General features: G+C 40.4%; 1 protein-coding gene across 1 annotated transcript in view; it reads right to left on the bottom strand.

Moving 5' to 3' along the window:
- Positions 1–4,615: 4,615 nt before the first annotated feature.
- Positions 4,616–24,842, bottom strand: part of cunh8orf34 (chromosome unknown C8orf34 homolog) — a 68,104-nt gene continuing 47,877 nt past the window's right edge. Inside the window, 7 exon segments of the mRNA XM_034115538.1 lie at positions 4,616–5,097; positions 7,170–7,208; positions 9,113–9,209; positions 10,948–11,363; positions 16,243–16,360; positions 23,174–23,241; positions 23,638–23,720. Of these exon segments, the coding sequence (XP_033971429.1) occupies positions 5,090–5,097; positions 7,170–7,208; positions 9,113–9,209; positions 10,948–11,363; positions 16,243–16,360; positions 23,174–23,241; positions 23,638–23,720 (829 nt within the window). The 3' untranslated portion in view covers positions 4,616–5,089.

The following is a 24,842-nucleotide window of genomic DNA, read 5'->3' as shown; positions in this document are numbered from 1 at the left end:
TATTTACACAATATATCTTACAACAGGTGATCGATGTTAGTGCACAGACCATAACAAGCAAACAATTAGACATAAAAACATGTAAGGATGATACTTCATGAAGGAGTTGGTTTTAAGAGTTTTATAGTTTCTTAAGTATTTTAGTATCTGAGATTTTAAGAAGGTTATAATTTGCTAATTTGATGCTATTTGAGTATTAGGGTAAGTCATGAGGGAAAACCATTAATATGTATTTTAAGTTATAATCTAAAAGGCAAGAATACAGCCGAATGTCTTATTTGAAATGCCAATGTTTACGTTTATTGGCCTGATAACTGAAATGTCAGCTTTATTCTTGGAGTTTTGACTTCGTCTGACGATAAACAAACGATTTAGAGATACACGTGAAAACTAAACACTAATTAGAAAGAGGTGGAGGAAATTGATTACATAAGAAGGTATTTCTGAGAGTTTGTGAAGTATTTTAGTGTGAATTAGGTTAGGTTTGTTATTTATTTGTATGGTTTATGATGAATGAGATCCAGGCATAGGGGGAAACATATATAGAGAGATAAAGTTGAATACAGTGGAAACGCTAATGTACGTTTTTTAGTTTATTTGCTTCAAGACACACATAAGACTTTATAGTAATTGTATTTAGCTGAGAAATCAACAGCCAGTTTTCCTTTTCTCTGATGTTTCCTAGCAATCATCAGCTCTCTGAATTCCTCCGTGTTAACACGATCCATGCTTCAGATCGGAGTGAAAGCACACCCTTCGTTCAGTGGAGCAGAAACATTTAAAGAGTCAGGATCGGCTCTGTAAACACCTCAGACTCTCTCTGTTTGCTTTGGACTTTACTGCATCTATCAATGTTTACTACGACAACTATTTGAGCTACTTCAGTGTGGCGAAGCTTCAAATAACAGCTCTGAAAAACAGTGGAGGCTGATTTCATTCAACTGTGTGAGAAACGTCCACTTCACAGGAACGCAGAAACTAAATCCAGATTGTATGTTGATTGTGTTTTAAATTACTGCACAAACTTCTCCCTGCAGCTCACAGAAAACACAAAGCCTCTCCATAAAGACACTCACTACTTACTGAGAGTTATTTCCCCTTAAAATGGACAAAAACCGTCAGGGAAAGTTGGAGTTTTCATGCAAAAGGAAGCGAGAAACACACTGACTTTATACACCTTCAAAGAGGTGGGAAGTATTGGAGCACAAATACTTTGTTACTGTACTTAAGTACATTTCTCTGGTATCAGTACTTTACTCCACTACTTATTTTTCTGACAACTTTTTACTTTGACTTCTTACATGTTGAACACAAATACCTGTACTTTCTACTTCTTACATGTTTGAACACAAATACCTGTACTTTCTACTTCTTACATGTTGAACACAAATACCTGTACCTTTCTACTTCTTACATGTTGAACACAATACCTGTACTTTCTACTTCTTACATGTTGAACCTGAAATACCTGTACTTCTACTTCTTACATGTTGAACCCAAATACCTGTACTTTCTACTTCTTACATGTTGAACTCAAATACCTGTACTTTCTACTTCTTACATGTTGAACCCAAATACCTGTACTTTCTACTTCTTACATGTTGAACCCAAATACCTGTACTTTCTACTTCGTACATGTTGAAACCCAAATACCTGTACTTTCTACTTCTTACATGTTGAACTCAAATACCTGTACTTTCTACTTCTTACATGTTGAACACAAATACCTGTACTTTCTACTTCTCACATGTTGAACACAAATACCTGTACTTTCTACTTCTTACATGTTGAACACAAATACCTGTACTTTCTACTTCTTACATGTTGAACACAAATACCTGTACTTTCTACTTCTTACATGTTGAACACAAATACCTGTACTTTCTACTTCTTACATGTTGAACACCAAATACCTGTACTTTCTACTTCTCACATGTTGAACACAAATACCTGTACTTCTACTCTACTTCTTACATGTTGAACACAAATACCTGTACTTTCTACTTCTTACATGTTGAACACAATACCTGTACTTTCTACTTCTTACATGTTGAACACAAATACCTGTACTTTCTACTTCTTACATGTTGAACCCAAATACCTGTACTTTCTACTTCTTACATGTTGAACCCAAATACCTGTACTTTCTACTTCTTACATGTTGAACCCAAATACCTGTACTTTCTACTTCTTACATGTTGAACACTAATACCTGTACTTTCTACTTCTTACATGTTGAACACAAATACCTGTACTTTCTACTTCTTACATGTTGAACACAAATACCTGTACTTTCTACTTCTTACATGTTGAACACAAATACCTGTACTTTCTACTTCTTACATGTTGAACACAAATACCTGTACTTTCTACTTCTTACATGTTGAACACAAACCTGTACTTTCTACTTCTTACATGTTGAACCCAAATACCTGTACTTTCTACTTCTTACATGTTGAACCCAAATACCTGTACTTTCTACTTCTTACATGTTGAACCCAAATACCGGTACTTTCTACTTCTTACATGTTGAACCCAAACACCTGTACTTTCTACTTCTTACATGTTGACCCAATACCTGTACTTTCTACTTCTTACATGTTGAACCCAAATACCTGAACTTTCTACTTCTTACATGTTGAACCACAAACACCTGTACTTCTACTTCTTACATGTTGAACCCAAATCCTGTACTTTCTACTTCTTACCATGTTGAACCCAAATACCTGTACTTTCTACTTCTTACATTTGAACCCAAATACCTGTACTTTCTACTTTCTTAACATGTTGAACACAAAATACCTTTACTTTCTACTTCTCACATTTCCCAACAGGCTGGTTCCTTTATTTGAATGTGTGTTTGGTTGGCGTGATCATTATTATTTAGAGTCATTGCGTGCCTATTGATTTGAACACGATCCGTGTATCCATCATTTCCTGGTCTTCTCTAAAGAAGAGGGACCAATGAAAACGTTGTCATGTTGCCGTTGTTCAGCATGGAACATTCATTAGCTAACAATGACATTATTGTTCTATTAATATAAAGGGAGGTCAGGTACTCTTTAAAACAGCTGCTAGTTATGGGTACTTTTTACTGAAGTACATTTCAAAGCCCTCTTTACTTCTACTTGAGTAAAGAAGTTTAGTCAGTACTTCTACTTTCACCAGAGTATTTTTAAATACGAGTATCTGTACTTCTACTCGAGTAAAGGATGTGTGTACTCTTGCCCTCTCTGTCCATATTGACACTCACTATTTACTGAGTTATTTCCCCTTAAAATGGACAAAAGCAGGGAAAGTTGGGCTTTTCATTCAAAAGGAAGCGAGAAACACACTGACTTTATACGCCTTCAAAGCATACCTCTTTCCACCATAGATATATTTGTGCTGTACGTCTGTAAACTAAGACGAGGGTCAGTTTCTGACCTCTGATGGTGGTCCGGATCTCCGTCTGTGTGCTTTGTTCCTGGGTGGTCTTACTCTGGTGCATAAAGCTTAAAAGAGATATTAAGAAGACTCAAAAGATGGTATTAATGTGATGAAACCTGATCTTTAGCATGGCATATGCCACTGATAAAGATGAAATGAGCAGCATGTGAATTCATCTCCATCCTCAGACTTATAATTGAGAAGTCATGTGGATATAATGTGATATATGAACGTACGCCAGCATCAGTAATGGCTCCAGCATTTCATCTCTATCAGTTGTGACATGCTGAGACAGGGGAGGGTACACAGTGTCTCTGCGTGACATCTGTGGCGGTAATTTAAGTTTTCATCTTCAACCGGTTCCAGGACTCCTCGTGCCTTCACATGAAATCAAAGACCGGAGGAACATATTCACGGTATAAACGGAGCGATGTGTGGAACACGAACAGATGGCAATCACAACCCAAGACAAGAAGGGACAATGGAAAATGAAATGTGAACGTTTTAATATGTAATGAAATACGTTTTCCTCTTCTGACGGGAAATAGTGTTTATAGGGATGTTGAGATTATATCAAGGCACACATCCTTTTCCAATGAGCACTCAATGGGATAAAGTGGGCCTAAAGGTAGCTACAGATACACCAAATGTACTTTCATATCAAAATGTGTTCCTCCTCAACATGATTAGTCCAATTAATAACAAAGTGGTTAGTATTAGCATAAATAAACCCATTGAAAGACACTTTTACACCAATTAAGGTCTTATTTTAAGATGAATTGAATACATTTTGAAGACTTTTTTGCATAAATCCTCTTCTTCATGTGTGTATACAAAATGATATGTGAATGTTTTAATATGCAATGTAATACGTTTTCCTCTTCTGACGGGAAATAGTGTTTATAGGGATGTTGGGATTATATCAAGGCACACATCCTTTTCCAATGAGCACTCAATGGGCTGAAAACATGGGATAAAATGGGCCTAAAGTGAGCTCCAAAATGTACTTTAATATCCAAATGTGTTCCTCCCTAGCAGGTGAACAACATTATTGATCCACTCAATAACAAATTGGTTAGTATAAGCATAAAAAACACCATTAAAGTCAATTTTAACACCAATTAAGGCCTTATTTTAAGATGAATTTAATACATTTTTAAGACTTTTTTTGCCTTCATTTCGTCGTTCACACACAAATCCTCTTAGTTCCCTATGTTGATTGATCTTTCTCTCATTACACTTTGATAAACTCACTTACTTTGAGCCTCTGTTCCCATTTAGGTAGTTATATTTCATACTTTGTGTCTTCCCGTCTTATTTTATTGACCTGTCCATCACATGTCATTGTACTAAAGTAAAAAAAAGTACAGAAATAATCAAGACATGTGCACCAAATCATTTTAATATAACAGCATTCAGTCTGTTGTGTGTAACAGTGCAATAGCATGCTAAAGAGCAAACAAAAATAAATGTTATATCCGTACTCTGGAGTTATATTTGGACAGTTTTTATCGTACAGTACAATGTTTATGAAATATCTGTGAAAAAAGTATACAATCTTTTTTCATTATGAAGTATAAAAATAATTGTCTCTGTACACATATTGAAAAGGTCCAGCGGTTTGCATAATAGTTTGGATCAGAGCCTCTGGAGTTCGTCACTATAGACCTGTGGAGAGAGAGGGAAATATGAGACGTTTAATAAGGAGGGAAACACTCGGGAACAGACGTGAAATATTCAGAGACAAACATGATCTACTCTTTACTCTCTTTCAACCCCAACGTTTTATGTCAGAAATTTAAAGTAAAGGTTGTGAGAAAATGAAAGAAATGTAAATATTCACACCAATGACATCGTTTTCTCTTGACTCTGAAATGTATGACCAACGTATGAAGCAAGGAAATCTCTTCAGAATCAACTCAAAATGTGTAGAAATTGTCCCAATGAGTCAAAACGGGCACTTTTGTCCACTTTGAATTCTGAAATGGGTTAAGCATCCTCAAAAACCCCAACCCCTTGAATATATCTCCAAATTGGTGAAGCAGCTGGTGAAATATTGTCCATATAGGCTAATAACTAATGCAAGTTAGCATCCAGCTGTTTTAAATGCTGAGGACCCATATTTTACACTTCTAATATCAAACTCAACATTTAGGAACACATAGGGCTCGATAGCAGTGGTGGAATGTATCCAAGTACTGTACTTAAGTTCAATTTGGAGGGACTTATACTTTAACTTGGAAGTCAGTATTGTTGTTTTTACTCCACTATATTTATCGGACAGCTTTTTACAGATTCAGATTATAAGCTTATATAAAACATAAATCAACTAATAAATACACTTTGCCAACATAATGAACACAGCCAGCAGCAGTTTATAAAGTACTTTAAAGTACTTTTAATGTGTTTTTAGGATCATTTATTAACATGCACTGTCCCTGTTGTTAAGACTTTGAGTTGGAAAACGAGGCTTATATGATTCTAAAATGGGCCATGAGTACTTTTTGTACCCCAGCCCATTTACTAATACTTTTGTACATTGACTTAAGTAAGAATGAATTTAAATGTAGTATCTTTACAATGAAGCATAGCTACTTTACTTAAATACTGGATAGCGAGGCTGGGTGCAGAAATGGATTTAGCAATCCGCAATACACCCCCCACCCCCCCCCCCCCCCCCCCCCCCCCCCACACACCTCCAATAACTCATCCAAGCATTTATTGAAATCTTGTCCATACCCTAAAGTGCTTATTTATGCTAATAAACACCTGTAGTTTCTAAATGCTTGGGACCCATACTGTACATTACTAATGTCCAACGCTGGTGCACTCATCACCGTTATAAATCCAGCAGCAGCTAACATATATATGATTATAAAATGAGCCGTTATGAGTACTTTTGTACCTCAGACAATTTGCTAATACTTATGTACTTTTGCTTAAGTAAGAATGCATTTAAATGCAGTATCTTTACAATCAAGCATAGCTACTTTCACTTCTTCCAGCTCTTCTCTACATGCCTGCTAACAGATGATCTGTAAACGACTGGGTGCAGACTCAGTGAGTTTTGGTTGAATCTGTGAGGTTTTCTTTGAGCTCTGAGTGTGTTTGTGCCTCAGAAGAGCCTCCAGACGGGCTCTCTGACGCTGCTCCGCCACAAGAGAACAACCGCAGACAGACCTCACTTCTCACCAGACAGACTTTCTCCCAACGCCACATGTTGGGAGGAAGTGAGTGACTTCATGGAGCCACGTGGTGTCATTGAACGCACCATAAATGAAGGTGGAGGCAGCCGGTTATTACAGCGTGTCGTGGCTCTACAGATGAGCTCACTGGGACTACCAAGCGTGAGTTGATCCGCTATAAACGTATAAACTATAAGCAATAATACTGATCTAATAACATTGTTCTTGAATCAACTTTTTTAATGAAAAATCTTTATTGTCATTTCCCTTTTCCAGGAATCTCAATAGAAAACAATTAGATATTAATTATGAATGCCATAATGCTTATTTCTCCAATGAGATAGCTGTCAATCAGAAGTTAAATCAATTTCTCCCTTATTCTAAGAATGTACTTAACCCACTAAAAGGATTTCTATTCAAATAATCCGGAAGACGTAAAAGCAATAACTCATCTCTCTCGTTCAGATTAATGTGGTCAGGTTTTCTTTCAGGTAGACGTGCAAATCGTGTAGAAACTCTCACTCTCAGACTCTGGAGGATTGATGATTTGCTCACCTGAAAACAATGATCTCTTTTTGGCATCTCGAGCACCACCTGTGGAGAAACACAGACAGGAAGTGGGTCAATCATCTTAAAGGGTTCATTAAGTCTTTTCTCAAACTATTTTAAGTGTCTAAATGACTAATGGGGACAATTAGAAGTATTTGCTTAATTATCTGCAGACCCTAAACTTGTTGCTATGTACTGTAGCACGTGTGTTTTTGTTATTATTTAGAGCCTATATGTTGCATGATTTAATTATCCTGATATGTTTATAATTAGTTTTAGGATGATTTTAAAACTTGTCGAGGGACTACACATTAAAAAAGTCTCTTTGCTAACTTTGGCATATATACAGCTATTAATGGGCAATTCAACACGCACGCACACACACACACACACACACACACACACACACACACACACACACACACACACACACACACACACACACACACACACACACACACACACACACACACACACACACACACCACACACACACACACACACACACACACACACACACACACACACACACACACACACACACACACACACACATCACACACACACACACACACACACACACACACACACACACACACACACACACACACACACACAACACACACACACACACACACACACACACACACACACACACACAACACACACACACACCACACACAACACACACACACACACACACACACACACACACACACACACACCACAAAGTGCTTTGTCACGACTCAGGACTTTTAGTGCCGTTAGTGAATATTTATTTAACAGCTGGAGGAGTTGTTCGTCAGAGGGAAATATTTCCATGTGAGAAACAATCACTGTTTGATCTGCGTTTGAATATAATTCTTTCCTGACGTCACTGAGAGCTGTATTCCCACATGCTCTTTATTTGAAAAGCTGACGGAGATGTTTAGGTGAGTTCATTTGGGAACATTTCTGAATTTACAGCATATACTATTTTGGGAATCGTTCATTATTTACTTCACAGATGCCCTTTTTGCTCCAGCAGTGGATTTATATAAAGTGAAGTTGGTTAAGTCGGTACAGAGCAACATATCTTGACAACAACCAGTCAGATTACAATGATATTTCAGAGATAGGGTCTCCATCTCCTCCCTGACAGACACTGTACATATCATCAGTGTCACCTTCCATTGTCCAAAGAGGATTAAATATGAGGTTTTTTGGAGACTTTTTGACCTTTTTCTCTGAGTATTCATGATCCCAGAGGATGAATCTTAAGCATTGTTGACTGTCTTTGCACTTTCACCATATCTAGGCAGTTTGCAGACCATATATCTGATCATAATAATAATCCATATTTGAGTGCATCCAGCCTTGAGCAAGTTGTAATGCAGATATATGTAATCTAAGAACAGCTACACTTTAATATAAAACTTATATTTTACATTTTTCTTAGTTGATTTCAGTGATTTTGAACTACTGTACAAGCCTCTGAAAATCGCACCATACTGCCACATATATTCATGAGATGTATGCAGCATGGAAGGAGGTCTGATTGTATGCACGTTTAGAGTATTATCTTGCCCGGCGTCCCAGCCAGAAAACAGCTTTTTACTGGATCTAGATCGAGATGTGTCTCTTAAAGGAAGCCAGGATAATATTTCTTACGTGACAATTCCCCCTAGAGGATTGAACCCCCTCTGTGAAATATGGAAAAGGCCACATGACAGCTCCATATTAAACGTTTACAAGGAATAAGTGCACATTAATCTGCACTTTTTAATAGATCTGTTGCCACTTGAATGCTTGCAGTAATGAAATAAGCCTTTAAAAGAAACTGTGGGGAGGTTAGAAACATTAGAGGCCGTTTATCAAATTTGTGAGGATTTTGGAAACGTCCAGCAACGAACGGGGAGATGATAGACATTTAAATGCAGAGTTTAAATATATATATAAAGGCGTCTTACTGTTGTCCTGCTCAGGAGGATCCAGGACGTCGCTCTCCGTGTCGCTGGGAATATTCCACGGCTGCCGGATGGCCTGGAGCTGCTGGTAAAACTCATCCTGAGGAGCAGAGACACGGCAGAGACACGGCAGAGACACAGCAGAGACACGGCAGAGACACAGCAGAGACACGGCAGAGACACAGCAGAGACACGGCAGAGACACGGCAGAGACACAGCAGAGACACGGCAGAGACACAGCAGAGACACGGCAGAGACACAGCAGAGACACGGCAGAGACACAGCAGAGACACGGCAGAGACACAGCAGAGACACGGCAGAGACACGGCAGAGACACGGGAAACATGGTCAGGAAAATGAGGAAATCAGTCCCTCTACATGTAATGAACAAAACAGAGGATTTACATATTCTTTAGGAACAATTTAGTGACTTTTAAGACCGAAATATCAGAAAAAAAGCAATAACTTATACCATTACTGCGGGTTTCTTAAAGATTAATAAGTCAAATAGACGTTTTATTGAATTTCAATGCGTGAAATATTCAGTGCAGTCAGTCGCTCTCCATATACTGAACATGTCTTATTGTCAATGTAAAGAAACACAGGATCATTTATGTAATAGTACGTGACTTTTAAGACCGAAATATAAAAAACAAGCACGAAAAAATATCATAAATGTGAGTCTGCTGCCAAATTAATCTGTAAACAAGAATTTAGTATACTTTGTTTTTGAGTTTGGGGGTCCGAGAGCTAAAATAAATAGTAACCCCAGCGTGTGTGCGCGTGTGTGTGTGTGTGTGTAATAATACATCTTCCATGTAATATCTTAAATATAATGATAAAGAACAGCTAGTCAGCTAGTTGTCTGTGTTTCGCTTAAAGGTAGGTCAATTAATAGGACCTGACTCTGTCTGTGTGTCTGTGTGTCTGTGTGTCTGTGTGTCTGTCTGTCTGTCTGTCTGTGTGTCTGTCTGTGTCTGTCTGTCTGTCTGTCTGTCTGTCTGTCTGTGTGTCTGTCTGTCTGTCTGTCTGTCTGTCTGTCTGTCTGTCTGTCTGTCTGTCTGTCTGTCTGTCTGTCTGTCTGTCTGTCTGTCGTCTGTCTGTCTGTCTGTCTGTCTGTCTGTCTGTGTGTCTGTCTGTGTGCTGTGTCTGTCTGTCTGTCTGTGTGTCTGTCTGTCTGTGTGTCTGTCTGTCTGTGTGTCTGTCTGTCTGTGTGTCTGTCTGTCTGTCTGTCTGTCTGTCTGTCTGTCTGCTGTCTGTCTGTCTGTCTGTGTGTCTGTCTGTCTGTCTGTCTGTCTGTGTTCTGTCTGGTCTGTCTGTCTGTCTGTCTGTTCTGTCGTTCTGTCTGTCTGTCGTCTGTCTGTCTGTCTGTCCGGTCCTGTCTGTCTGTGTGTGTGTCTGTGTGGTCTGTCTGTGTGTCTGTCTGTCTGTCTGGTGTGTCTGTCGGTCCTGTCTGTCTGTCTGTGTGGCTGTGTGTCTGTGTGGTCTGTCTGTGTGTCTGTCCTGTGGTGTCATGTCCTGTCTGGCTGGTCTGTCTGTCTGTCTGTGTGTCGGGCTGTCTGGTCTGTCTGTCTGTGTGGTGTCCTGTGGTGTCTGGTCTTGTGTCCTGTGTCTGTGTGTCTGTCTGTCTGTCTGTCTGTCTGTCTGTCTGTCTGTGTTCCCTCCTAACCTCGGACAGCTCATTTTTCCACCATAACATGATTCCTACTGTACGGACCTCCATGACTCTCCGTGTGTGTGTGTGTGTGTGTGTGTGTGTGTGTGTGTGTGTGTGTGTGTGTGTGTGTGTGTGTGTGTGTTGTGTGTGTGTGTGTGTGTGTGTGTGTTTCTCTTCTCACCTCTGACAGGTACGCCCTCAGGCTGGCCCCCAGGCTGTCGGTGGTGCTGAGTCCCGGGGGGGTCAGCAGGGGTCGGGGTCTGGCCGGCAGGCAGGTGGGGGTCACAGGGCGGCTCCTTGACCTCCTGAAGGTCACCTCTTTATGGGCTCCTCGGTCAAAACTGGAGCGCCTCAGCAGACTATTGGGAGTTATGGGAGTTATGGGAGTCCTGGGGGTTCTGGGAGTTGTACTCCTGCTGCTAAGGTTGCTAGGAGATGGAGTCCGGCCCATGGTGAGGGGCAGGGTGTCGGGGAGGTGGCGGTGGGGGGGGTGTATCGGGGGGAGGAAGGGGGTGTGGTGCAGAGAGAGAGGATTGTTGGAGATACGACTCGTCATTTTACCCACTTCTGCCAGTTTAGCCAGGTCCTTCTCCACCTCTGAGGGGGGAGGGATGAGATAAGTTAGTATAACATTTCAAACTCAAGATGATTGTGGTGCTTAGTAGGTTTTCATAGCAGCAGCCATATTGTTGATTCCTGGGGCTTTTATTTTGAAAAACACGCCTCACTTGGAGCTCCCTGTTAGTATCCCTGAGCTTCCTGTAAAGATACAGTTACTTTCTGAGGCTTTTATTTTGAAAAGCTAAGCCTTAATGGATGTTAAAGCTATCTATGTCTGTAATTAACAACAATGTATTTTCAATATATAAATAGTTGTTGGTCACACATGTTAAAACTGTTTTAATATGTTCACTGAGGCTCCAGAATAAAGTATTTTTTTTTATGACCCCACTTTTTGTAACAAAAGTTTGTTTCTGGGGCTTTTATTTTGTAAAACTGAGCTTCTTGTAACAAAAAAGCTTTTGTTTTTTCAACTCTGAATTTGCAAGTTTGCATTTTCAATATATATCGTTTTTGGGCACGTTCTAACTGTTTTAATATGTTTACAGAGGCTCCAGAATAAAGTTGAATGTTTTATGACCTCTTGTCCTGCAGCTGATGATTCACAAACTTTTTTACGGAGCATTAAAGTGGGCGAGACTCCACTCTTTAATCCTTCTTCTGGGCACTGATGACAATATTTATAGTCGCTGTAAACTGCGGTGGATGCAGCTTCCTCTCAGAAAACGCTCCAAGTTCATCCGCAGAGGGAAAAGAAACAGAATAGTTTGTTTTCCTCGTCTGAGAAACACGAGAGACGTCCAGCTCCCGCGTCAACATCTAACTCATTCTTTCCGTGATGAGTTAAATCCTGGCACTGAGGATTCAACAAAGCATGCTTTAAAGTTATCATTTGAGAGTGGAGTGAGTCACCAGGAGTGTGTGTGAGTTTAAATAAATAACAGAAAGAAGCATGACAAGGATTTCACAACCCCTGACTTTCTTCTTCTTCTTGTTGTTGTTGTTGAGCAAATTGGGCTTTTTCTCTTTCTGCAAACAACATTTTTACTCTGAAATGTGAAGCAGATATCTCGTTATGCAAAGTGTCTGCGAGACGTCACTGATGTGTGTGTGTGTGTGTGTGTGTGTGTGTGTGTGTGTGTGTGTGTGTGTGTGTGTGTGTGTGTGTGTGTGTGTGTGTGTGTGTGTGTGTGTGTGTGTGTGTGTGAGTGAAGCTGTGTGTGAAGATGTGTGTGTGAAGATGTGTGTGTGTGATTGAAGTTGTGTGTGAGTGTGTGTGTGTGTGAAGTTGTGTGTGTGTGTGCCTGTGTGTGTGTGTGTGTAGCTGTGTGTGAAGATGTGTGTGTGTTAAGATGTGTGTGTGTGTGTGTGATTGAAGCTGTGTGTGAGTGTGTGTGAAGCTATGTGTGTGTGTGTGTGTGTGTGTGTGTGTGTGTGTGTGTGTGTGTGTGTGTGTGTCTGTGTGTGTAGCTGTGTGTGAAGATGTGTGTGTGTTAAGATGTGTGTGTGTGTGTGTGTGATTGAAGCTGTGTGTGAAGCTATGTGTGTGTGTGTGTGTGTGTGTTCTGTGTGTGTGTGTGTGTGTGTGTGTGTGTGTGTGTGTGTGTGTGTGTGTGTGTGTGTGTGTGTGTGTATGAAACCCCGCTGCATTCTGCACGCTACGTCTCTGAGTTGTAGAAGAAAGCTAAAGGTCACCATTTGACCTCCATTGGTTTGAACGTTGTTGGAAGATACGTAAAGAAACGTTGTGGTGCGTTCAAGGCGTGTCGGGACATTACAGTTTGTAATAATCCAAAGAGTTATGGTGGCTAAACTTAACGTTGGGGATAGTTCAATGTTTGAACTATCCCCAACAACAACAACAACAACAACAACAACAAGTCCAGAGCCTCCTGTGACCTTTGTCACAATAAACACACATTGGGATGCAGAAAAATGTAATTCTAAGGGTGTGTTTTCAGCTTCTAGGATGCAGGGATACATGTATTTATATATATTAATATATACACAAGAGAGAACTCAGTGTAAAAAAGAAGTTCAACTTGATCAAATGATCCTCTGTAGTCTTAAAGGTCACATGTGAAGGTATAAAAGGCATGGAAAAGTGGATTTTGCATAATAGGGGACCTTAAAACAAGAACTTTGTCCACAAGATGCCATTAGTGGGGTATATTATTCAGTTTTGCAAAGTGTAAAGTATAGTAAAGTGATGTAAATGGGGGCTGCGTTTAACAATAGCAACACTATATGAAACATCTGTTTACACATGACTCCAGACACTTTGAGACTGTTTATATGGACGTGTTTTAGACAGTAAGGTTTAAGAGAAATGTGTGTGTGATTCAGAATAAAACTGGATAAATAAGACCTGGATTACTCTCTAACACACTGCACTACGTGTGAGAGAGTTTCTGTGTAAAACCAACCCCACGTTACTTCAATTCATCCTGACCTTTCTGCCTTTTCTGCACTGCTTCACGGCGTGAGTAATTGATAAACAAACGGTCGTTTAGCCGCTGAAGTCTTCCTCGAACCGCCCACACCACGGAGATGTTATCATCATAACCCAAACAGGAAGTGCTCATTAGTGACCTGTTCCCATGAAGCTGATATTCCTATTTACTGGAATAATGATAAACACCACATGTTCACATGATTTCAAACCAGGCGCTTCCCGACATTAATGAGACATTACCAGCAGCTTTATTTTGAAATCCTTACAGAGAGTTGATCAAAAGCCGGAGCATCAAATCCTTCTGATGGCTCAGTGTTTGATGTTGAGAGAAACTCAATAACTTTATTAGCTCTCATCTGCAGCACAAACACTGCCAGCCAGGACTCATTCAAACGTGGCGTTAGATAAATCAATTAAGGAAAGTGTGAAGGACAGATTGAACCACAATACTTTCACAAACCCTCGTTAGCTTGATCGGGATTTCTGGCTCTAAATCAGGAGGCTTTTCTGTCTTCTAACTATATCTTAAGTGCACTAAGGTCTTATTTTAAATGGGTTAGTTAGTGTGGAAGTTTGAGGTACTACTCCATGTTTCACACATCTTTCAAACTAATCAGGATCCCTTTAAACGCTTTATGCTTCTCGAATGAAGTCATTATCTTAGCTCTCTGTAGGTCTAATGCATTAATTGGTTAATTGGTTTGTATGATTGTGAGACTTTAGTGTTTAAAGTGTTGGTTTGTCACCAAGTCACAGAAATGATCAAAGTGTAAAAAACGGAAAGCATGTTAGTCCTTGTCTAATTGTACTTTTATTTTTGGCCCCAAATCAAGAAACTTTTCTTTTTTTTGACTTTATTTTAGGAGCAAAAGTCTTTATATAAGTCTGATGCACTGAGCACTTTGTATTAAATGGGTTAAATTGATCCAACCCAAAACTAAAGCATCATACCAGTAATGATTCACCGAAGTCACACAGATCATCAAAAGGGTCAAAAAGGGAAAATCTAGTCAAATGATTAGCCTTGTTTACTTGTGTATTCCGGCTTCTGTATATTCATACAAATCATTCATCAGGAAACCTTTCAGACTCTTAACTATATGAAATGTGAGCAACGAGCCTAAAAGTCTTAGTTTAATGGAAAAAGGTGTTAGAATATGTCCATAGTCCCAAATCTAATGCATCATATCAGTAATAATGTACCCTAAGTGTTGGTATGTGTGCATATCCCTCAATAGCACATCTAGTGAGGAATCATTGATCTCTATTTTAGGGGGAAAGAACCCAGACAAGTGCACAGGAGCTCCAGAGACGGGGGAGGGGGACTTCTCAGCTATAATTGGGGTAAAGATGAAAAGTGAGGCTCTGGCTGGGAGCGTGGAAAGTGTTAGCAGCCAATAAAGGTTGAAAGAGTTGAATTAGCGTCTAACAGCTTCAGTGAAGTGCATGCTGGGAGCCCAAAGCCTCAATATTCAGTGAGTCGGCGTCAAAGAAGAAATTAATGCCATCTGAGGAGTGTGTGTGTGTGTGTGTGTGTGTGTGTGTGTGTGTGTGTGTGTGTGTGTGTGTGTGTAAAGAGCAGCTGTTGATCAATGTGCTCTGAATCAGTCTGGTATGTGGAGATGCGTTCGAGGACATAAAACAACAAGTGGGCGACACATGACGTTCCTCTGCGGGCTTTCATCTGGATCATAAGTGGATACACACTCTATGATCACACACACACACACACACACACACACACACACACACACACACACACACACACACACACACACACACACACACACACACACACACACACACACACACACACACACACACACACCACACACACACACACACACACACACACACACACACACACACACACACACACACACACACACACACACACACACACACACACACACACACACACACACACACACACACACACACACACACACACACACACACACACACACACACACACACACACACACACACACACACCACACACACACCACACACACACACACACACACACACACACACACACACACACACACACACACACACACACACACACACACACACACACACACACACATTTCACAAAGAGTGATCCTGACTGCAGGAGTTATGATAAAAAAAAATGCCACGAATAACATTTTGTAATGTACCAATTCAGTCTCAAAATGACATGAGTGTTGAACTATTGAGTGCAAGTGTGTCTTATAAATGTAGTGCAGTATAAAGAGCATTCTTGGTAGCACAGTTACAGTCCCCACACACGTCACACACACACGTCACGTCACACAAACACAAACACACACACTGCATCATCCATAAGGAATGGGAACTGTGGGAATTGTTTACGGCCGCATACTTGCTGTTACTTTTTCTGTATATTTTGCACATTTCAGCATGATGCAACCTCTACAGACTCTCACAGCACACACACACACACACACTCACCTGCCAGCTGCTTGCCCATGTTCTCCAGCTCCTTGGAGAAGAGGGGGTCTCCCAGCATCGGCCCCCCAGCGCTGCCCCGTCTCACTGGTTTCAGATCAGCCTCCCAGACTCCCTGACGCTGGAGAAAAGTCACATTAGAAGAAAAGAAAGACCCTTCAATTAACTCTTTACATCATGTTCAGCTACGGCTGGAAATATCCCAGCCATATCTGGAGAAGGAAAAAACAGAGAGAGGGCAATTATTATTTTATGAGCTTTAGAAAAACAGGATGAAAGACGCAACGCTGCGTTTACTGACTGTGGGACGCCAGACCGTCAGTAGTGGTGCACGACATACTTCTATAACTACCAGTAGATCTATGGGAACACTGGTGTGGTGGCGAAGCAGCAGTAAAGCCATCAGTTTGAGATTAAGACGTACAAATACAATTTTCACTCACACACACACATAACACACACATTCACTAATCAGCTGTTTCAATGCAAGTGTGTATAAATTACTGTCTATAAATGATATGATAACGTCATCCCAGTGTCCTCTGCTGGTTACCCATTACAGAGGTGTGTGTGTGTGTGTGTGTGTGTGAGTGTGAGTGTGAGTGTGAGTGTGAGTGTGAGTGTGTGTGTAGCTTCTGTCTTCAGTGAAATCAGAACCTGTGTTGTTTTGGAATAAACAACAACTTCATGATTCAGCGTTCTCCTCTCACACACGTGCAGATCAGATCCTCATGTCCACAAAGATCTGCATGAGGATGCCTTTTCTCAAACATCCACTCTTCACACACCTGATCCTCTTCCCCCTCAATGCTTTAAAGCGTGGAAGTACTTTTCTATACTCAGTGTATTACCTAGAGTAGATGCAGCAGGAAGTTCAGACCTGTGCAAAATCCATATCACGCTAAGTGTACCTCTTTCGCTGCTTGATTGGTAAGCAAGAGTGTGTTATTGTGCAACTTTGGAGTTAGAATAGGACAACACACACTTCCTAACCATCCAATCAGGGGACAGACCAGTGACTCCTGTGTCCTGAGAGCTGTAATTACTGTGTTTGTTAATGAAGGCTGGTGTGCTCACTCCCCCGTGAGAAAGGGATGTCTGACAGCAAGGTGAGGAGGTGAACGTACACTACAGATAGCACAAACTTCACACAATCCAATATGTCTGTGTGAGAGTCTGGCTTTGCAAAGGTGCTGTAGAACAAAAGGCTGAGCATTTAAACAATTCATAAAAAGGCTGCTCACCTGTGTGAGTCTGCACTCTTGTTTCTGTGTGTGTGTGTGTGTGTGTGTGTTAGTCCTATGCTACCCAGATGTGTGCAGGGCGATGTTACAGTGATCCTCAGAGTGTGGTTATTGCCTCAGATTGGGCAGGGCCCTGTAGGTAGATCATTTGGGCGTGGTCATTTTAAAAGTAGCTCCCAAGCTGAAAAAGTGTGGGCACCCCTGATCTAAACTATGACGGGAAACCTCTTTCCACCTCGTTATCGTGTCTCGTTATCGTGTCTCGTTATCGTGTCTCGTTATCGTGTCTCGTTATCGTGTCTCGTTATCGTCTAATCAAGTCCTTTCCTTTAGTTCCTCATCGCCTATCCTCCCTGGTTTCCTATCCCCTCTCTCACTGTTCATGTTGACGCCTTCCAGGTGTTTCTGTAAATATGCATGCTTTCACAAAGCTCATGTAGCAGCTGACATGTTGTTGTTGTGTGGATGTTATCTGTGGAGGTGAATGCTAACAGACTGTTTAGAGGAGCGATGCAAACGGAGGATACATGATGAGAGTGATTTCTAAAGGCTCCACAATGGAGTCATTACTCAGAGGAACTTTCTCATTATCTTGCACAGCATCTGGCTTTAGACAACAGGCCGTGATTGTGCATGAGTATGAAGCAGCGAGAGAGAATACAATGCAGAATCAGAAGTGACTAGTATTTCTATGTGTAGTCCGAGCAGAATGGATTACTCTGGTTCAAAAACACACAATATTGAATCCAGTAATCAATCAGCTTTTGTCTGAAGATGCACACATTGTCCATTCCTTTCAAATTGGCGTCTAAACTTCTGGACAAGCCGCTCATTCTCGCCTTTTGAGCACGGTGAGGTTTACCTTCATTAGGAATCAGAACACTACGGTAAACATGTGCAAATTGTACAAGATAGAAAATGTATGTTACCATATTTATAAAGGGGTGGGTTAGTATAAATAAGATGCTGTATCGCACACTTTGAAGGGTTCGGCTGCTGATGGTGACCTTCGTATTAATGACTCCTCCTCCTCTTCCCTGTCTAACCGAACATCTGGAGTTCACCTTTTGAATAGATCTGAAGTGTTCCAGAAGAGTTATGTCTACACCTTGTACTAATGTAGAGCCCCTCAGTGTAACAAGGGTTAGGGTCCTGATGGGGATCTGTGTGTGAGGGCAGGGTGATGCCATGCTGCACGATTTAGGGCGATGTTGTCTTTCAATCAGCAGATGAAACGCTGAGTCAGCACTGGCGTCCACACACTCATAGCTCCTGTGAGTGTGTGGTACAGACGACAGCTTTATTTCTCTCCTGTGAGTGTGTGGTACAGACGACAGCTTTATTTCTCTCCTGTGAGTTTGGGGTACAGACGACAGCTTCATGTGTGATTGGATTTGGCCAGAAAAAAGCAGCCTTATTTTTGTCTGACTTGTTACTTATTATCTTGGTGTGTCCATACATGTACTTGTAGTTTTTTACCCGCAGTATAAGTAAATCAAAACCATGATACATGCCATATGGAGTGATTTCAAGAGGCCCTTTCCCTTTGTGTTGTATAGCTTTTAGTGCATGTAAATGGTCTGCAAACGCTATAATCTCTGTTATCCCTACAGAAGGAGTGTCTCTGAAAATAAAAAAAGTGAGATGTAAACGGCATGAGGCAAACACTGCAACATGCATCTCAAACTATATGCAGAAGTAGCTTTTCGGGGGTCTTAAGGGTTATTATAAAACACTTTATTGTGTAATTTTTTCGTGCAAAAGGCAGAAATGTGTCTTTGGTTTGCAGACGTTTTTTAAAACCCTTAAAATGCCGATGAAACGAACCCCCGCCTTACGACTTACTCTGAAATGAAATGATAAAATATTTGCAATTGCAGGTGATTTAAATTCCAACGTTTATAGGTAATGAATATAAAGGAAAATAAAAAATACACTTGTTGAATTCTCACCAGAGTTTACGGCGCACTAAAGCACGCAGATGTCAAACCGCTAATATGGAAAATCTGGAAGTCCTAAACAAACGTTTGCAGGAATAAAAGTGAAGCTCTTAAATCTCACGGAGGACAATGGAGCCACAAAGTCAAACCCCAGCGCAGAGAAGTCTCTCTGACACGCTGCCAAACCAAACAAAGCCTCACAATGCAACACAGGTCTTGCATCACACTAATTATGTGATTTCTAGCAGCATGTTTTATGGCGGTAACACCCACACCGAGAGAAATGTGATTAAAACACATCACTAAACGCTCTCAGAGGAAACTATGGAAGCAGTTCTCGCTCCGCTTCACGAACCTTTCTGTCTTTATGAGGCAATTATCACCTGAAGAGGACGACTAATAATGATTAGCAGTGTTTACTCTCCGACAGCAACAACGCTTCACTGCAGCGCACGATGGGAAGAAATGTGCCTATTATTTAAATATCACAATAATATAAAGAGAGAGACATGCATCCTTTCTTTCATAAGCAGAGCAACGTGTCAAGAAACTATTCAAACCACTTGTTGGTGAGCTGCAGACAGAGAATATCAAATCATGATGTCCTTTTTATTGAACTCCTCAAACTGTGAAACTCCAACTGTTGTGTTTCTCCCAAATACTGTTGATTAGGATAATTCGTTTTTACAAATGAGCTTTTCAAAGACAGCCAAACTAAAGCAATCACGACGCAGACACATCAGCTGCACTTTGCATAAGGGATGCCTTCATGTGTTATTGAGCAGGACTTAACATTCAGAGAGTTGAGGCTCTGCAGCTACTCAACACACATCCTATTATATAAAGTGTGTTCATGTGGAGGTCAGAGGAGAAGAGGACGTCAGATTTAGATTAAAGCTTCATGAATCACCATCCAGTTAGACGTGACGCTATCATGAAAGGAACCACACCCACTGTGATGGTATCAGCATACTGTAGCCACAGAAGGACAGGGTCATCATGTCATTTAAGAAATAAGGAGGACTTCATCTTCATCATTCACCCTGCGTTTCATTTTGGCTTCATCACACCCTCAATATACTAAGATAAGATCACTAAAAAAGGTCAAAGACTATTTGCATGACTAAGTATGACTGTACGTTGAATAAAATGAGAAGACTTTAAAACTGATATCTTTAAAAAGTCTCTTTACACTTTCTCTGCTTTCTGTGCAGTGTGTTCAGCCTCATATCTCACACTCTGGATGTCAGATCCTTCTCTCCTTCACTCCTTCACTCCTTCACTCCTTCACTCTCTCAATCTGACGCCTCTCAGTCTGCAGACTCTGCATCTGCTGCACACACTGCAGCGCCTTTTCTTTAAAACATGCCGTAAAAAAATCCCTGTCTCGCTCACACTTACATCGGGCAATTATTTAAAGAAAGGAGTTTGTTTTTGGAGGATAATTATAGAGAAAGGTACCAGCGTTTCAGCGTTTATTAAGAGCATGTGATGTGGGGATTATACTGTACTCTGGTAGAAGTAGAAGTACTGACTAAACTTCTTCACTCAAGTCAAAGTAAAGAGGCTTTGAAATGTACTTCAGTAAAAAGTACCCATAACTAGCAGCTGTTTTAAAGAGTACCTGACCTCCCTTTATATTAATAGAACAATAATGTCATTGTTAGCTAATGAATGTTTCCATGCTGAACAACGGCAACATGACAACGTTTTCATTGGTCCCTCTTCTTTAGAGAAGACCAGGAAATGATGGATACACGGATCGTGTTCAAATCAATAGGCACGCAATGACTCTAAAGAATAATGATCACGCCACCAAACACACATTCAAACTAAAGGAACCAGCCTGTTTGGGAAATGTGAGAAGTAGAAAGTAAAGGTATTTGAGTTCAACATGTAAGAAGTAGAAAGTACAGGTATTTGTGTTCAACATGTGAGAAGTAGAAAGTACAGGTATTTGTGTTCAACATGTAAGAAGTAGAAAGTACAGGTATTTGTGTTCAACATGTAAGAAGTAGAAAGTACAGGTATTTGGGTTCAACATGTAAGAAGTAGAAAGTACAGGTATTTGTGTTCAACATGTAAGAAGTAGAAAGTACAGGTATTTGAGTTCAACATGTAAGAAGTAGAAAGTACAGGTATTTGTGTTCAACATGTAAGAAGTAGAAAGTACAGGTATTTGGGTTCAACATGTAAGAAGTAGAAAGTACAGGTATTTGTGTTCAACATGTAAGAAGTAGAAAGTACAGGTATTTGAGTTCAACATGTAAGAAGTAGAAAGTACAGGTATTTGTGTTCAAAATGTAAGAAGTAGAAAGTACAGGTATTTGTGTTCAACATGTAAGAAGTAGAAAGTACAGGTATTTGAGTTCAACATGTAAGAAGTAGAAAGTACAGGTATTTGAGTTCAACATGTAAGAAGTAGAAAGTACAGGTATTTGTGTTCAACATGTAAGAAGTAGAAAGTACAGGTATTTGAGTTCAACATGTAAGAAGTAGAAAGTACAGGTATTTGAGTTCAACATGTGAGAAGTAGAAAGTACAGGTATTTGTGTTCAACATGTAAGAAGTAGAAAGTACAGGTGTTTGTGTTCAACATGTAAGAAGTAGAAAGTACAGGTATTTGTGTTCAAAATGTAAGAAGTAGAAAGTACAGGTATTTGTGTTCAACATGTAAGAAGTAGAAAGTACAGGTATTTGTGTTCAACATGTAAGAAGTAGAAAGTACAGGTATTTGTGTTCAACATGTAAGAAGTAGAAAGTACAGGTATTTGTGTTCAACATGTAAGAAGTAGAAAGTACAGGTATTTGTGTTCAACATGTAAGAAGTAGAAAGTACAGGTATTAGGGTTCAACATGTGAGAAGTAGAAAGTACAGGTATTTGTGTTCAACATGTGAGAAGTAGAAAGTACAGGTATTTGTGTTCAACATGTGAGAAGTAGAAAGTACAGGTATTTGTGTTCAACATGTAAGAAGTAGAAAGTACAGGTATTTGTGTTCAACATGTAAGAAGTAGAAAGTACAGGTATTTGAGTTCAACATGTAAGAAGTAGAAAGTACAGGTATTTGTGTTCAACATGTGAGAAGTAGAAAGTACAGGTATTTGGGTTCAACATGTAAGAAGTAGAAAGTACAGGTATTTGTGTTCAACATGTAAGAAGTAGAAAGTACAGGTATTTGGGTTCAACATGTAAGAAGTAGAAAGTACAGGTATTTGTGTTCAACATGTAAGAAGTAGAAAGTACAGGTATTTGGGTTCAACATGTAAGAAGTAGAAAGTACAGGTATTTGTGTTCAACATGTAAAAATAAAAAGTCGTCAGAAAAATAAGTATTGGAGTAAAGTACTGATACCAGAAAAATGTACTTAAGTACAGTATTGAAGTATTTGTACTTCACTACTCCCCACCTCTGACCTCTATGGATCTCTCTATAACCCCTGCAGCATTCCAGGGTATCACGCAACACGTTGCCCTCTACTCGTGCAACTCATAAATATTGAGCTGCATTGTGTAGACACATCTCAATGAGCCTCAAGTGTCCTCATGTCACCAGATATTCTGTCCATTTCTCCCTCACAATAACCCAGAGTGACATCAGGAGGATTCATCACTTCTTTGTCTTCTACACTAAAGATGGATGATTGAGGCTGGAGGGGTTTCTCTTCTTCTTGTTAGAACAATAGAGGAGAGAGTGATGGCTGTAAAGTGATCCGAGTTGTTTAGTGATGGATGGAGGGAGGAAACTTACAGAAATCTGAGACAAGACGTCGAATTCCTGCAGACGACCGGCCACAGCGTCCACCCCGGGCAACGGAGCTAACACACACACACACACACACACCACACACACACACACACACACACACACCACACACACACACACACACACACACACACACACACACACACACACACACACACACACACACACACACAACACACACACACACACACACACACACACACACACACACACACACACACACACACACACACACACACACACACACACACACACACACACACACACACACACACACACACACACACACACACACACACACACACACACACACACACACACACACACACACACACACACACACACACACACACACAGTTGGGATACCTTTGTTATCATGTGACTCTCATGTTGGAAGAGGACATTCAGGATTTTCACAACATTATTTCAAAGAAGTGTTGTCTTCTCACCTGAGATGTCGGGCACGGCCTGCTCGGAGCTGATTGGCCGACACTCTTCAGATCTGCCGTCTGATAGGCTGTCACCCTGCAACCTGCACACAACACACAGCGGGGAATCAGACACAACACTGCAATGCATGCTGGGAAAACCAATGATAACGAACAGATAGGGGATGAGACAAAGAGGAAGTGTTATACATGTCATTTAAAAAAACGTTTTAGGGCACTAAGATCTTCATCGCAGCTTCCCCCATTCATAAAAACACAGTTTAAAAGAGTTTTTAGTATATCATATCTGTTTAAATCTTATATCAGATATAAAACAAACAAGGGCATCTCTGTCACTCTGAGAGGATGAGACAAAGAGGAAGAGTTTCCTGAGTTTATCATGTCTGTCATTTCTGCAAAGAAACTATGAAGAAAGGTGAGTTTTAGGGCACGCATTCCTTCATCATAGCTTCTCCCATTCATAACAATACATTTCAAATAGAGTGGCGAAGTCCCTCCCTTTCCGGTGGACCTCCATCGGACCTTATTTCGGAAAAATGATGCATTGAAGTCAATGGAGAGAGAAAGATTATCTTTGGATCCCGTTTGAATTGTGCCACGAATTACACATATGATGTTTGTCAATTTCAAAGATAATTTTGCAAGTCAAAAAAATAAAAATGTGTCGTAAAACTGTGAAGTAACACTTTGTTTTGTGTGAAACCGCTCAATGAACTCCATCTCCCGTCTCGCACCACACACCCAGACGGCCGTCACGTTGGCACATTTCACTTCTTTCTTTCAGAATGAGGCGGAAAGTATTAAAAGAGGTGAAAATCACTCCAAGTCTGGGCATGTTGAGAGCTGTGCATACACACAAGGGGAGTTAGTCGGTTCCTAAGAGCCAGCATGCGGGACCGGGACTCTGGGATTTGTAGTCTTTCTAGTTGCATATTTTTCATAGTCTTATATTTCAACAGTTTTACGACAAACTGTGACTTTTTTGACATGGAAATTATTTTTTAAATTGACAAACATCATATGTGTAATTCATGGCACAATTCAAACGGGATCGAAAGATAATCTTTCTCTCCTCATTGACTTCAATACATAATTTTTCCGAAATAAGGTCCCATGGGGCGGAAGTAGATGGGCGTGACTTCGCCTCTCTATAGCTTTGAGCATGTTGAGGTAAAAGTAATGCATTCACAGATATATCTGGTGCA

This window comes from Trematomus bernacchii, unplaced genomic scaffold (assembly GCF_902827165.1).
Source record: "Trematomus bernacchii unplaced genomic scaffold, fTreBer1.1, whole genome shotgun sequence".
NCBI classification, from domain to species: domain Eukaryota; kingdom Metazoa; phylum Chordata; class Actinopteri; order Perciformes; family Nototheniidae; genus Trematomus; species Trematomus bernacchii.
Note: the sequence above shows the minus strand (reverse complement) of the source record. Positions and strands in the feature narration are given on the sequence as shown.